Source organism: Ochotona curzoniae, unplaced genomic scaffold, assembly GCF_017591425.1.
Source record: "Ochotona curzoniae isolate NIBS_2020 unplaced genomic scaffold, NIBS_Ocur_1.0 scaffold_4683, whole genome shotgun sequence".
Classification (NCBI taxonomy): Eukaryota; Metazoa; Chordata; class Mammalia; order Lagomorpha; family Ochotonidae; genus Ochotona; species Ochotona curzoniae.
In genome coordinates, this window is record NW_024467121.1 from 7,358,115 (window position 1) to 7,372,404 (window position 14,290).

The 14,290-nt window shown below is 42.8% G+C and overlaps 1 protein-coding gene across 1 annotated transcript in view; it reads right to left on the reverse strand.

The window, feature by feature from the left end:
• Positions 1 to 14,290, reverse strand: part of TAF5L (TATA-box binding protein associated factor 5 like) — a 29,305-nt gene that overhangs the window by 12,142 nt on the left and 2,873 nt on the right. Inside the window, exon 2 of the mRNA XM_040967825.1 lies at positions 1,125 to 1,269. Within this exon, the coding sequence (XP_040823759.1) occupies positions 1,125 to 1,266 (142 nt within the window). The 5' untranslated portion in view covers positions 1,267 to 1,269. The remainder of the gene's footprint in view (positions 1 to 1,124; positions 1,270 to 14,290) is intronic.

Here is a 14,290-nt window from a genome sequence, read left to right on the forward strand (position 1 = left end):
AAAGGCACCCATGTCCTACATTAGAGAGCCTGGATTCAACAGCCAGCTCTGGCTTCTGGCTCCAGCTTCCTGTTTATGGTTACCCTGGAAGGCAAGAGTGACGGCTCACATACTCAGGTCTCTGCCATTCATGTAGGAGATGTGGACTGAGTTATCCACTCCCAGCTTTGACCCTAAGCAACCCTGGCTGATGGCAGACTCTTGTGGAGTGAACTTTGGGAGTTCATTCATTCATTTTCTTTTTCTCTCTCAAAAACAAAGAAACAAAGAATACTATGGAGACTGTGAGGGCAGGTTCCTGATTGGGCTTTTGTGAATGTCTCTGAGGAGAAAAGGATCCAGTATGAGCACAGGAGAATCAGGATTGCTGGCTAACATCACTGCACACAGGGGCTACAGCAGTTCACACCCCAAAGCAGCAGTGACGTTTTTCCAGAATTCCCAGTACTGTATACGGAATAAAAAACCCTATCATAAAAAACTAAATTCACAAAATAAGTCACAATTACTTAACATTCAGCTAGTCAAGACAAATTATGAAGATATTCCAAAAAGTTTGTGGAAAAATGAAATTAATACATGAGTTTATTTTGGTGCCATGAAACTTGAAAGTCATACAAACTCTTCCATGAACGTTTTGAAGAATTCCTCATAGATTTTACTCACAAAACCAAGCAAATTTTAAAAGCCGCAGGCAAATGTCCGTGATATTTATTTCCAACGCCTGATCCCATTTATCCAACGAATGTGACTGTGTGTGTGATGCTCCAAGGCAGAGGTGGGAACTGCAAGAAGGGAAGCTACTCTGTTCCTAAGGATCTCACAGGACAGGGGTATACAGAAACAAAGAGTAGGACGTCCCATAAGTACGGATAATGTGATCTGCGTGTTCCAAAGAAGGAATCATGAGCTCGGCCGGGGAGCCCCCAAGGCCTCACCCAGGAGGCAATGAGTGTGGACTGGAGGATGGGCAAGGACTTTGAGGCCAGCACTGTCCACCTGATGTTGCTCACTGCACTCGCCTATCTAGTGCTATCCTGAGAAGTAATACTACTGGGTACAGATGTCTGTTCTCCTGCAGTGGGCCTGTTAAACAGGAAGAGCTCTTCTCCCCCACCCCGTACCTGAGAAACTGGCCGCCATCTCCTCGGTAGTCTGAGACAGCCGCAGTCCTTGCTTGAGGGGACCGTCTGAGTCCATGTACTGCCGGCGTTTGAGGTAGCAGGACACTGCCATCTGAATCTGCTCGGTGCGCACTCGTTTCATGACCTTGTGGGAGGGAACCACAAGATGCAGAGAATAAGGGGTCTATCACAGATGGGAAAGTCAGCAGAGGAAGACGAGCCATGTGGCTAGGTAACGACAAACCCAGTGTTCTCTCCATTTGATTTATGTTCTCAATGACAATAGTCATCTTCAATTATAACAAACAGGCAGAGCATGAGTAACAAACCCTACAGATCACCCCAGACTCTATTTAACACCATGGTTTCAATTAGCCCCATGGAACTTTCATTAGGGATGCCAACAAAGAATAAACAGGGCCAGTATGAATATCAGAGCCTTTTATCTCTCTTGTCTAACTGTGAGAGATGTGTTGATTAGCAGTGCACCAGCCAACAAAACAAGCAGGAGCTGGTACAAAATCAAAGACCAGAGAAGTTCAGAATCTGGGTAAGTAGATGTTGACAGAAGAAGTTAAGAATGAGGAAGAAGGATGTAATATTTTTTTTTTGCTGGGAAAAGGCTACCAGCTCTAAGAATCTGAACTATATGTTTTCATTTTTAATAACTTATTTACCTCTTTTACAATTTATTTGAACTACAGGAACAGAAAAGCATCAAAACAGTAAAAAGATACACATATGTGCTATAATATGTCTCAAAAATTCTTGAAAGTGGTAGGAAAAGATAAAATCCATTTTTAATAATTACAGCTAATCTGATACCATTAAAAAATAAGAAAAAAGGAATAATTTCTCTTAATTACCAGTTTCTAATTTTATTATCAAGAAGACAAAAACCCTAGTACTGTGGTCTCAAACACTACACTTTGCCCACCCCCGCAAAAAACAAAACAAAAACACTGCCATAGAAGATGATCAATGACAACTGAATTTTTTCCTTTTTCTTGGAGTTCAGAAAGCTGCGTTTATTTCTTTAAATATTTTTAATATTCATTTGGACACACAAATGATTTTTTTATTTTAAATTTTAATTTTTGACAATGTTTACATAATTGATAAGGGTGGGAAGGATCGAGGTTAGGGAAAAATGGTGTGATCACTGTTTCCAAATTTATGAATATTTTAGATTTGCTCTGTCATATAAAATGCATTTTTAAAAATATTTATTTATTGAAAAGTCAGATACACAGAGAGGAGGAGAGACAGAGAGGAAGATCTTCCATCCGATGATTCACTCCCCAAGTGAGCGCAATGGCCAGTGCTGTGCTGATCCGAAGCCAGGATCTAGGAACTTCTTCCAGGTCTCCCACCTGGGTGCAGGGTCCCAAGGCTTTGGGCCGTCCTTGACTGCTTTCCCAGGCCACAAGCAGGGAGCTGGACGGGAGGTGGAGCTGCTGGGATTAGAACCGGCGCCCATATGGGATCCTGGCGTGTTCAAGGCAAGGACTTTTGCTGCTAGGCCACGACGCCGGGCCCATAAAATGCACTTTCACCTCTGGGATCAAAGCATGGCATCCACAACTTGCAGCCACTCCCTCCAAAGCAACATCTCCAAACCAGGGTTCCCAGCTGTCTGGGGTTAGATGTGGATGTTTTAAGTTATCAGTTCTGCGACATATAGTGACTTCCCCTATGAGTGCTTTCACCTTTTTTTAAATTTTTTTTTTTTACATTTTATTATTATTGCTATCACTTTATGATACAGTTCCATATTCCCTTATCCCCTCCCCAATTACCTCTCCCCCACCCCACCTAGTTCCTCTATATCATTACTAACATATAGTTCTTCAGAGTCAGTCATATGTCCATCATTGCGGGCATGGACAATGGCAGAGCTCCAGAATCCTATTGTCAAAAACACAGTCAGCAGTTTCATTGTAAGTCCATATTTGTCTGGAAACAGAAATGCATACAACACTGCATCCTCACATCTGGATGTTAGTCTCCATTTCACAGCTGGTTTGAAGAGATGAAACCAACAGAAAATAATAAAACCCATGTGGTATAGTTTCCATTGATCTTTGTTGAAGTGTGTCTCCTACAGACAATAAACAGATGAGTTTTGAGTTCCAGTCTACTAATCTATGATGTTTGATTGAGCTTAAGCCATTTACATTCAGAGTTAAATATACATGGATGGCACTTTGGTCCTGTCATTTTAGGAATGGGTTGTTCATTGGTTTAGTCTTCTGTTGTCATTTTACTGGGATGTTCTTCCCATTTGCCTTTGGTTTTGGTAGGTGCTATTCCTCTTCTGTCAAGAGAACATCTTTCATCTCTTTTCTTTAAAAAAATAAAAGTTTTCTCTCTTTTAAAAATTATTTGGTTTTGTTTGTTTATATTTATTTGAAAAGAGAGAGAAGAGAAATCAATCTCCCATTTGCTAGCTCATTCGCCAACAATGGGGCAGGGGCCGCTGAAGCCAGAAGCCTGAAACTCTGTGGAGGTCTCCCTGGAGTGGCAGGGAACCAAAGCTGAGTCATCACCTGCTGCCCAGAGTGCACCTTGGCAGGAGGCTGCATCAGAACAGGTGGGAGTCACTCCAGGCACTCCAACACGGAATGCAGACGCCTCTAGCAGTGGTTTATCTGATTACAGCACAATACTAGCCCTCTAAACATTTTTAAGATTATTTGCATCTAATTGTTAGTCATCTATAATTATATTTAGTGAAAAATGTATGGTGAATAATCAAGCGTTTTACTCAGTTACTGTAGCTAACACACTGTCCCTGGATCATTTGTAAACAACCCTTTCCTTCTAAATTGACCCGTGGTAGATATTCTGAAATCTCATTTCATTTTCCTAAAAGTCACAAACAGAACAAATGCTGAAGGCAGCACCTATCCCCCCATAAACACACACACAGGAAAGTACATACATTTGCATCTTTATAAATGAATGGAAAATGTTAAGGCATATTTCTGTTCAACTAGGCACAGAGAAAGATCACATTATTTGCAGTTAATTTCAGGATTACCAAGAGTACAAAATATTTGTAAAAGGAGGGGTACTGTGCCTGACATGGTTGTAAATTCAGTGATATAAAGAAGTACACTAATATATTTCTCAATACTGAACTATTTTCCCACTGTAGAATTTGCCTTAGTAGAGTAGAAATGTTTGCACTGTATTTTTCTGCTCAAGATTCTTTGTATTTTTAATACAAGGAGTCTAATCCTTTGAGTAGAACCATTGCCAATGAAGACACAATTGCTTCTTTGTGGCTATTAAGCAGCATTACTGCATCAGTTGGACTGCATTAAACAGTTCTCTAACCTGACTACACATATGATTCCCCTGTGGGTGCATGTACCTATTCAAATAACTGCAGCCCTTAATATCTAGGATATACAAACAATTCCAGAAACACAACAAAACAAGCAAACCAGTTAAGAAATGGCCAAAGGAAATGAGCAGACATTTTTCAAAGGAACAACTCCAAATGGCTAACAAACAAATGAAAAAGTGATCAAGCTCCCTAATAATAAGGGAAATTCAAATAAAAACCACATTGAAGTTCCATTTAACTTGTATGGGAGGCGAGTGAGATCATTCCAGACATGTCTAAGGTTTATTAAGGTGTCTTTATTAACCAAGCTTGGTGATAACAGAGCATACTAGAAATAGCGAATCACAAGCTCATATGGCAATCCAACCAAACATAATCCAACCAAACATAATCCAAAGGGGAACAAATGGTCATTACCCTTATGTTCATTTGTTAAGCTGAAGTCCTATGTCCCAGTTTCCCCAACAATAAATATGTTATCCTAAGAGACATGCAACGAATAACTTGAACACACAAAGCTGTACATATTCACCTTTCCATGGCTTCTCTGCTTACATTCCACTACTGCCAGGCCTCACCTCTCCTGGAACTCCTGACAGCACAAAAACCAGAAACAACATTGCTATATCCATTGTCCCATCTAAGCAGTATACAGGGACTATGCTCAGGGGATTACCTGTCCTGGGTCAGCCAAGAGGTGCCAGAGCAACAGAAGCACCTGATCAGAGAGCGAGCCCCCGCTTCAGGGCCTTTTAACGGGCTTGTGAGGGGAGTGTTTACACAACAATGCAATACTGTCCCTTCTCAGATGATAGGTGAGTCACAGGTGATGGTGTTGGGGGAAATGAATGAGGATGAGGTCCATTGCTGTTAGGACCTACCATCAGAACAGAAGGTAGGGGACCCAGCCCACTGTCAATGGGTGCTGGCTATCACTGGCTGCACCCCGTAACAAACTCCAGTGAGAATGGCCCCATACAGAAAACCACCAACAACACCTGCAAGTGTTGATGTGGGGGAAAAAAGGTAACTTACTCTACAGCTGTAGAAGGACTTTGTGATTCTAGAAGGGCAGTGAGCATAGGATTACAATTCATAGCATAATATTTGTATGAGAACAGCTGATTGGATACCATTTGTATAACTGATTGGATATCATGTGAATGAGAACACTTGATGGGATATACAAAACAGTTCCAAACAGGGGTGTGGAAACAACTGATGGGTCCCATAAGTAAGCTCAATACCTCCTCCCTTATGTGACCCTCAGTCTATAAAAGTCTGATGCCACTAATAAACTTCAGCTAGCTCACCAAGATGGTAGTCCACACGTGTCATTATAGGCTCTGTGCACCAAGTCCATTGCTGCAGGACAGTGAACATACAGCCTGGGGACTGTTAGTTATTTAAAACAATTAAAGTTCTAGTTATTACGATACAACACGCAGCTAATTCCTGCAGCCTGGTTCTTTACCGTGAGCTGAAAACACCAGATGCAATGAGGCATCTTAGGAGGTTTCATTTCAGCGGGGCAGGAATGGGATGGGGGTGGTGGTACACCAGTGAGTGAAAAAAGGGAAGGGTGGGGAGGCCAGAAGGAGGAGAGTGTACCTGGGCCTTTATGTCATTCAGGTGAGCCCGCAAGGTAGGGGGAGGCGGGGAGTGGGAGGGATTGTGGGCAGGCCCCAGGGGATTGGTGCCTGAGACTGTCACAGGTGATTGCCTAAGAATGATTGGTAAATGAGGCAGAGTTGGGGAAGGGACTGGGAGATGGGGGTGGGATTCTCAGGTGAAATGCCTGATTGGTGGGCAGCTGGACTGGCAGGAATTTAGTGAGCTGTGAGGAACAGGAAACGGTGCTGGGTCCAGGGTAGGACATTGTCGACTGGTGCAGCCACTATAGAAGTCAGTATACAGAATACTCAGACAACTGAAAATTCACTACAAAATGACCCAGCAATCCCATTCTTGGGAATGTATCCAAATGAACTGATATATGCACATCAGAAAGCAACCTGCACCCCTATATTCATTGCAGGACAATAACTGAAAAACATGGAAACAACCTAGATGCCCAGTGAAGAAGGACTGGATTAAGAAACTGTGGCATACCTACTCTATGGAATACTACTCAGCGATGAAAAAGAATGAAACATTATCATTTGCAGCCAACTGGAGACCATTATGCTCAGTGAAATGAGCCAATCCCAAAAGGACAAATATTACATGTTCATTCTAACATAGGACAACCCCCATCAAAAATAGAAAACAAAAAATAAACGTGAAACACACATATGGGCCCAGCACGGTAGCCTAGTGGCTCAAGTCTTCGCCTTGAATGCTCCAGGATCCCATATGGGCATCAGTTCTAATCCTGGCAGCTCCACTTCCCATTCGGCTCCCTGCTTGTGGCCTGGGAAAGCAGTTGAGGACGGTCCAAAGCCTTGGGACCCTGCACCCGTGTGGGAGACCTGGAGGAGGTTCCTGGCTCCTGGCTTTGGATCAGTGTAGCACTGGCCATTGCAGTCACTTGGGGAATGAATCATTGGATGGAAGATCTTCCTCTCTATCTCTCCTCCTCTCTGTATATCAATAAAAAATAAATAAATTTTTAACAACAACAAAAAACCCACTCACATATAACACCACAAATAAAGGAGATAATCGAGACCACAGTACCAGGAATCAAAGAAAATCGACAGACTGCATCTCTACTATAGAATAAAAGTAGACTCTCAATGAAACGTCTTAATATACATAGACAAGAAAGACTTTATACCATTGTCTATACCAACACTATCGTGACCCACATAAAGAACAGAAAGTTGAAATTATTTATTTCAGTTTTGATGATGTTTACAAAGTTGATTAGGGTGGGAAAGATTGAGGATTAGGAAAAATTGGGTGAGACTATTGTTTCCAAACATTTTTTCTCCCTGTTTCCAGGGGAGAGAGGAAGTTAAGGAGAGAGCCACACCCAGCCTCCTAACCATCTCAGTAACCCTGAATGGGAAAGGACCACCTGATGTTATCACAGTATCCCTGATGTGGAGCATACTGAGGATTCTGATCAAGCAGTCCACTGGCTGACTTAGTTCACCTTAGGGACTCCATTCACCCAGATACTTGCTGTCAACACTTGGCTAGGGTAGCTGACCACTTTGCTCTGCCCTCTTTCCTCTGCTACGGTACCAGGTGTCCTCTGCAGGCTCCAATGGACTGCCACACCCTCCTGAGCATCTGGACATGCGTGCACTGCTCCGTGTAAGTCTCCTACTGATTTCTTCAATTCCACATGGGTCATGTGGTAGAAATGTTTTCTTCAAGAAGATTTTTCATCGTTTTTCATTGTTTTGGCAACACATTGGTCATTCATGTTGCTGTAAACATGAATGAACATTTTTTTTTAAAGAGTACAAGAAAAACAAAACAAAACCAAATAACTGCAGCCCTGGAGATCCTGACCTACTGATATTTTTGAAAGCAAGATAGAGCATTCAAACAGCCTCCCTCCTCCATCGCACCCCTGCCCCAACTGCTTGCTAAAGCTGCTTTTACTCTCACTTCACATGTTCCTTGTCTCCAGACTCTCAAAGCAGCTCGACTCTATTTGAGCTGAGACTAAAACCCTTGAAAATTTCTTCCAGTCTCTTTCTGCCCAGAGTGTCCATGACATCTGAGTTAGGAGGGAGTTAAACAGTGAAATAAGCCACTCCCAAAAGAAACATATCACATATTCTCTTTGATAAAAGGCATTGTTCATGCAAAACACAAGATCAACAGACCTACAGGAAAACATGTATATACATATATTCATCTAGAAGAACTGTATAATTGAGAGGATCATACTGAGAAATGAACACACTGCAGTACACATCTCTACCCCTAAATAAAAGATGGACTCCCAAAGAAACTGTTTAGTGCATCTTGACAATAGGATGCAGACTCCGTCATTCTCCATACCTACAATATCATGATACACTTAAATAGCAGAATGATGGATTTCTGACTGTTGCTGAAGGGCTATACTACCGTAATAATATGGGGAAAACACTTGGGAGGGGAGGGAAAGTGGAGAGGGTGAAAATCTTTGAGCCTAAGGAACTGTATCATAAAAAATAAGAGTTAAGAGATTTCCTCACTTGGTAGGCAAAGTCCTTGCATGTGAGAGAGACACATGACCAACAGGAAGAAAAGACCCAATGATAACCCAACGTGCTCAAAGGGGGGACAACATATAGACGTGATTAAGGACACACACATACATAGAGAGAGACCCACACACACAAAAGGAAGAAAATCTGGCCAGGGGCCCAGCGTGGTAACCTAGTGGCTAAATCCTAGCCTACGTTAGGTTTTTTTCCTGCTATATGAGTGTATCCTGACATCCATGAGAGTGAGTTTGCGTCCCAGCTGCTCCACTTTCCATCTACTTCCCTGCTTGTGGTCTGGGAAAGCAGTAGAGAAAGGCCCAAAGACTTGGCACCCCACACCGATATGGGAGATCTGGAAGAGGCTCTTGGCTTCGAATCAGCTTGGTTCCAGCTGTTGTGGCCACTTGGGCAGTGAACCAGCGGACAGAAGATCTCTCTCTCTCTTTCTCTCTGTAGATCTGCTTTTCCAATAAAACAAACACATCTAAAATAAAACAAAACAAAGAAACCTAACCATACTCAGGATTGCTACAGCCTGATTTGCAAATACTGATTCTAATGAATGTGCCCAAGTTTTTTGCCCTAAATGGCAGTTTCTTTGAATCCAAACCACCATTTATGGAATGGATTTCCTTATATTTTGCCTAAGGATGGGACAGGAACTGCCTGTAGGAACAAACATCCAAGCACAGGGATTCTGCAGTAACTTCTAGAACCACACCAACCTGGCTGGATTTTAGACCCAGGCACATATACTTCAAGTGAGAATCCACCAATCAAGAGTTCCATAGAGAAATCGCCCCCTTACTCCCTCCACCCCAACATCTTCAGGTGATTTTCAGGGTACGAACATCCACAAACGGACAGAAGAAGAAACAAACAAACAAAAAAACTTGAACTAGAGTTAAATCTCTTGGGACAATAAACATGAGATTAACACTGTGACTTTGGGCCTAGAGTGATAGCTCAATGCCTAAATCCTCCCCTGGCATGTGCCAGGGTACCACATAGGTGCTGGTTTGTGTTCCAGTTGCTCCCCTTCCCATCCAGCTCCCTGCTTGTGGCCTGGGAAAGCAGTGGAGAATGGTCCAAAGCCTCGGGACCCTGCACCTGCATAGGAGACCTGGAAGAAGCTCCTGGCTTTGGATCAGCTCAGCTCTGATCACTGCAGCCACTTAGAGAGCGAACCAGTGGACAGAAGATTTTTTTTGTATCTCTCCTTCTCTCTATAAATGTGCCTTTCCAGTGTGAATAATCACACTCCCATCAGCTCCCTAACCTAGCCTTCAGAGTTGGCTGCTGCTTTTTATCCTTAAAAGTAGATAAAAATTATTTTGCACCTTTATGAGATATCACGGAAAACACCTACTAGGTATTCTCTTTCCAACTTGCAATAGTATAAATGGTTAGGGCAGGGAGGAGGGAAAATTCCCAGAGCCTATGGAATTGTATAATAAAATAAGTAATAAATTACACAAAAAAAACCAGTATAAATGGTTGTAGATCACAATGAAAACTATATTCAACTAGCTTTCTATAAACAGAAACCACAGCTGAAAAATAAATGAGCCATATTCAGTTTCACTTCATGTAATTTTAAAATTATGAAAATCTTTCTCATGTAGTCTAATAGAAATACACTTGACCAGAAGTTCTGCTCTTTCCCATGATGTCTCAAGAAATGAAATGGCACATTGATGAACACAGTCCATGGCAGGGCTCAGGATGCAATGCAGAACCAGGGTTTTCGGTGGCAGGGACTGTGTGGAAATCAAGAACCTGGAGAAAGTGCTTTCCTCTAACAGCTGGGTGAGCTCACTGTGCTCTGATCTCTGGAGATGATGGCCAGAGACCTGTAATTCCAAGGGAGGTCCCTCACCAGCACCAGCCCTCCTGGGCGGTCAGCTGCACTGCACAGTGCAGAACACACTCCCTCTGATGAACTGTGCTCTCCCTCTGGGAGCCTGTCTTCTGGCTCTCCTCATTCCACTCTGTCTGCTCCTCATCCTTCAACTTTTCTACAACTGTCACACCTTGATGGCCTGTGGGCAGAATACTGTCCTGAAACTCAACAGATTAACAAGATACTGTCACTGAGACTTCCGTGTACTTCACAATAGAACTTAGCTTCCCTCTGAATGTCTCATTTTCCCAGTGAGGTAAATGCCATTTTCCATTGTTAAAGCAAAAAAACTCAGCCATCATATTTTCTCTCTTCTAAGGGCCCATCAACTTCTACTTGGAATGAGACTTCTCCCTTATGTGTTAGAGTAGCTAGCTAGTACACTTGAACCATCCCTGCTTCCTATTTTCACAGCTGCTCCTGAACTTCTCCACTGGGTTATTTCGATAAGCTTCCAGTCTAATCAGTCTTCAGAATGCAACCAGAGCAAATGGCAAATGTGGTGTTCCTCTCAGACCTAACACCATCACCACCTTGCCATCACTGTTCTCAGTTCCCTCAAGCAGACGGAGACTTCCTAAGGACAGGGCTTCTCTTACCTTTAAAAGCCACATTTTCATAAAGTGAGTGCTCTCTAGCTTCTGCTTGAAATTCCCAATAATTTACTGCAGGCTCATGGTCTTTCTGGATGTTTATGAACCCAAAAGCCAACAAATACTTGATTCCTACTGAAATGTTTGCACACCACGTAAAAGCTGCTTTTATAAAAAAAATTGCTCTTACAAGAACCTAGAAAATGTTAGAAAAAGGCATAATCTACAGACTGCACAGCTACATTATTATAGTGCTTGACCATAGAAAATGTGCGTATTACCTCTACTTGCCAACATCACTGTAGACAGAAACCACCTCCCTTGCTTACTCTCAGGGGAATGATGGAGAATGCTTCCTATTCTTAGCACTCCTAAAGCTAAATTCAAACGCAGCCACTGGGGACAGCCTTTGGCCAGGCAGCTCAGCAGCCAGGACACCCTATCCCGAAGGACTGGCTACTCTGCCCCTGCTTTAGCTGCCTGCGGATGCTCACCGTGGACAGGCAGGGGATGATGGCACAAGTGTCTGGGTACCTGCCCATCACCTGGCGACTCCGACTGAGTTCTGGCCTTAGGCTTCAGCCTGACTCAGCCCTGGCTGTTATGGCCACCTGGGAATGAACCAGTGGGTGGAAGATCTCTCTCCCTCTCACTTAGCCTTTTAACTAAAAATAAAACAAACTTTAAAAATTTTAGTGCAGAAAATAAGGTTTCAGAGATGTTTTAATGACAGCAAAATGTGTGTGTATAGGGGTACATGTGTCAGAGTGCTATGATCTATGTGCCACTCTACTGTGTTACTGTTTAAGGGACCTTCAGGCAATGAGGAAAGTGTTCTAAGCCTGCTTTAAACACGTAAGATTATTGAGCAATTACCATATGGACAGTGCAAATGAGGAACTGAATTGTTCAAACTTAAGCAGCTACATGTGGCCAAGTGGTCAATAGTTACTGTCATTGGACAACAGTTTTATAGAATGTTATAACTTTATGAAACTAAAGCATCAGCACCTTAGCTTAAAAACTTAATTTTATAACGGCCAGCACTGAGACAGTGGAAAAAGCCATTGTCTGTGGCACTGACATCCCCTATGGGCACAGGTCCAAGTCCTGACTGCTCCATTTCCAATCTTGCTCCCTGCTTATGTGCCTGGAAAAACAGTGCAAGAAGACCCAAATGCTTGGTTGGGTCCTGAACCCACGTGAGAGCAGGAAGAAGCTCCTGGCTTTAGAAGGGTCCAGCTCTGGTTATTATGGCCATTTTGGAGAACAAACCAGCAGTTAAGGAAGATCTCTCTCTTTCTCTCCTACTCTCTGTAACTCTTCCTTTCTCTTCTTTTAAAGATTTGTTTATTTTTATTGGAAAGGCAGAAAGATTTAAAAAGAGCAGGAGAGACAGAGACAAAGATCTGCCACCTACGTGGCAGACCTAGAAGAAGGTCCTGGTTTCGGATCAGCTCAGCATTGGGCCATCCTCTACTGCTTTCCCAGGCAATAAGCAGAGAGCTAGATGGCAAGCAGAGCAGCCAGGACATGAACTGGCATCCATGTGGGACCCAAGCATATGCAAGGTGAGGATTTAGCCATTGAGCCATCATGTCAGCAGTAACTCTGCCTTTTAAGTAAATAAATTTTTTAGAGAAATTTTCTAAATTTACCAAGTGCTGCAAAAACACTTTTACTATTACAAAATCTCCAAAAGTCTTTTTTTTGTTGTTGTAAAACACAAACTACCTTTTATCATTGACAACAGGGTAAAGCCAGTAAGATACACACAGGGGGCTGATACTGTGGTGCAGCAAGCTGGTCCTTCGCCTGCAGAGATGGTTCATATCTCACTTGCTCCACTCCTTATTCAGGTCCCTGACTACGAGCTTGGAAAGGCAGAGAAGGATGGCCCAAGTGCTTGGGCCTTGCACTCACAAGAGACCCAGAGGAATCTCCTGGCCCAGCTCCGGCTGTTATGACCATTTGGGGAGTAAACCAGCAGAGCAAAGATCTCTGCCTCACCTTCTCTCACTGCAACTCTGCCTTTTAGAAAAAAAAAAAAGTTTTTTAAAACAAGATTCACAGGTCAATGTATATTTTTGGAGAACAAATTATTATGGACTTTTAAAATATTTTCTAAACCATACTAGTATTACCGCCTTTTAAGTACTGATGCTAAAGAACCAAAGATTTTGCCTCAACAGAGAAACAAAGTGGTTAGTTTTTATCAGACACTCAATGAAGGCAGCCTTGCTTCTGAGACTGAAACCTTCCACTATAAAGAGAATTAAAAAAAAAAAAGGTCAACTTAAATTCTTTGAAATTTGACTGATGACAGTCAAGTTGCAACTTTTAACTTATTTTCGTATTACAAATATATATAAGGTGATATTTTGGTACATCAAACAATTCTGCGCCATTCTCCACACATATCATCAATACCAGGGACCACGGATTAATTAACTATGAATCATCAAATCGTGTTTTCCTCCTCATTTACCAAGTCAGTTACATCAGAGCCTCTCTCCACGCATGATGCTCTGGCCGGAGTCTCAGTCCTAATGAGCAACACCCACACAGGTGGGTAGAACTTCTTCTTCAATACTTGCTGTATTGATTCCCACCCTTATTCTGCAATGCTCCTGCTACCAGCATCTAACACTTGCAGTTTGTGAGGTAACACCCTGGGAATAACCACCATATCTGTTCTGTGTAACTGTTTTTGTAAGACGGATTGACCAAATATCCCAAATTGTTATCAGGCAAAGTAGTTTTGATTCTATCTGTCCTTCCTAAGCAGCACCTTGTTATTCAAAACACAGCAACTCAGTGTGTCCTATAGCAGGGGCGTCTCAATGCAGGCAGCCTCTTCTTTCCAAAGCGAGACTTCTGGGGAAGACTGCCTTACACTCAGACATGTGCAGTCCATACTGCCTGGAATCGTCTATCAGCTTCTTCTGGCCTTCTGAATGTGCTCCCTAAGCTCTCATTTGCCTTTTGCAGTCACAGCCTGCTGGAACATAGGGGCCTCCCCTGCTTTCAACGGACTACCGCACTACCACAGGCACTATCTTCCCCAAGAGCTAATCTGATGCCAACTGGCCTCAGCTAGAAAACTTCCTCCAGGGGCCGGCGTTGCAGCAGAGCAGTAAATCAGCCCACCTGTGACGCCA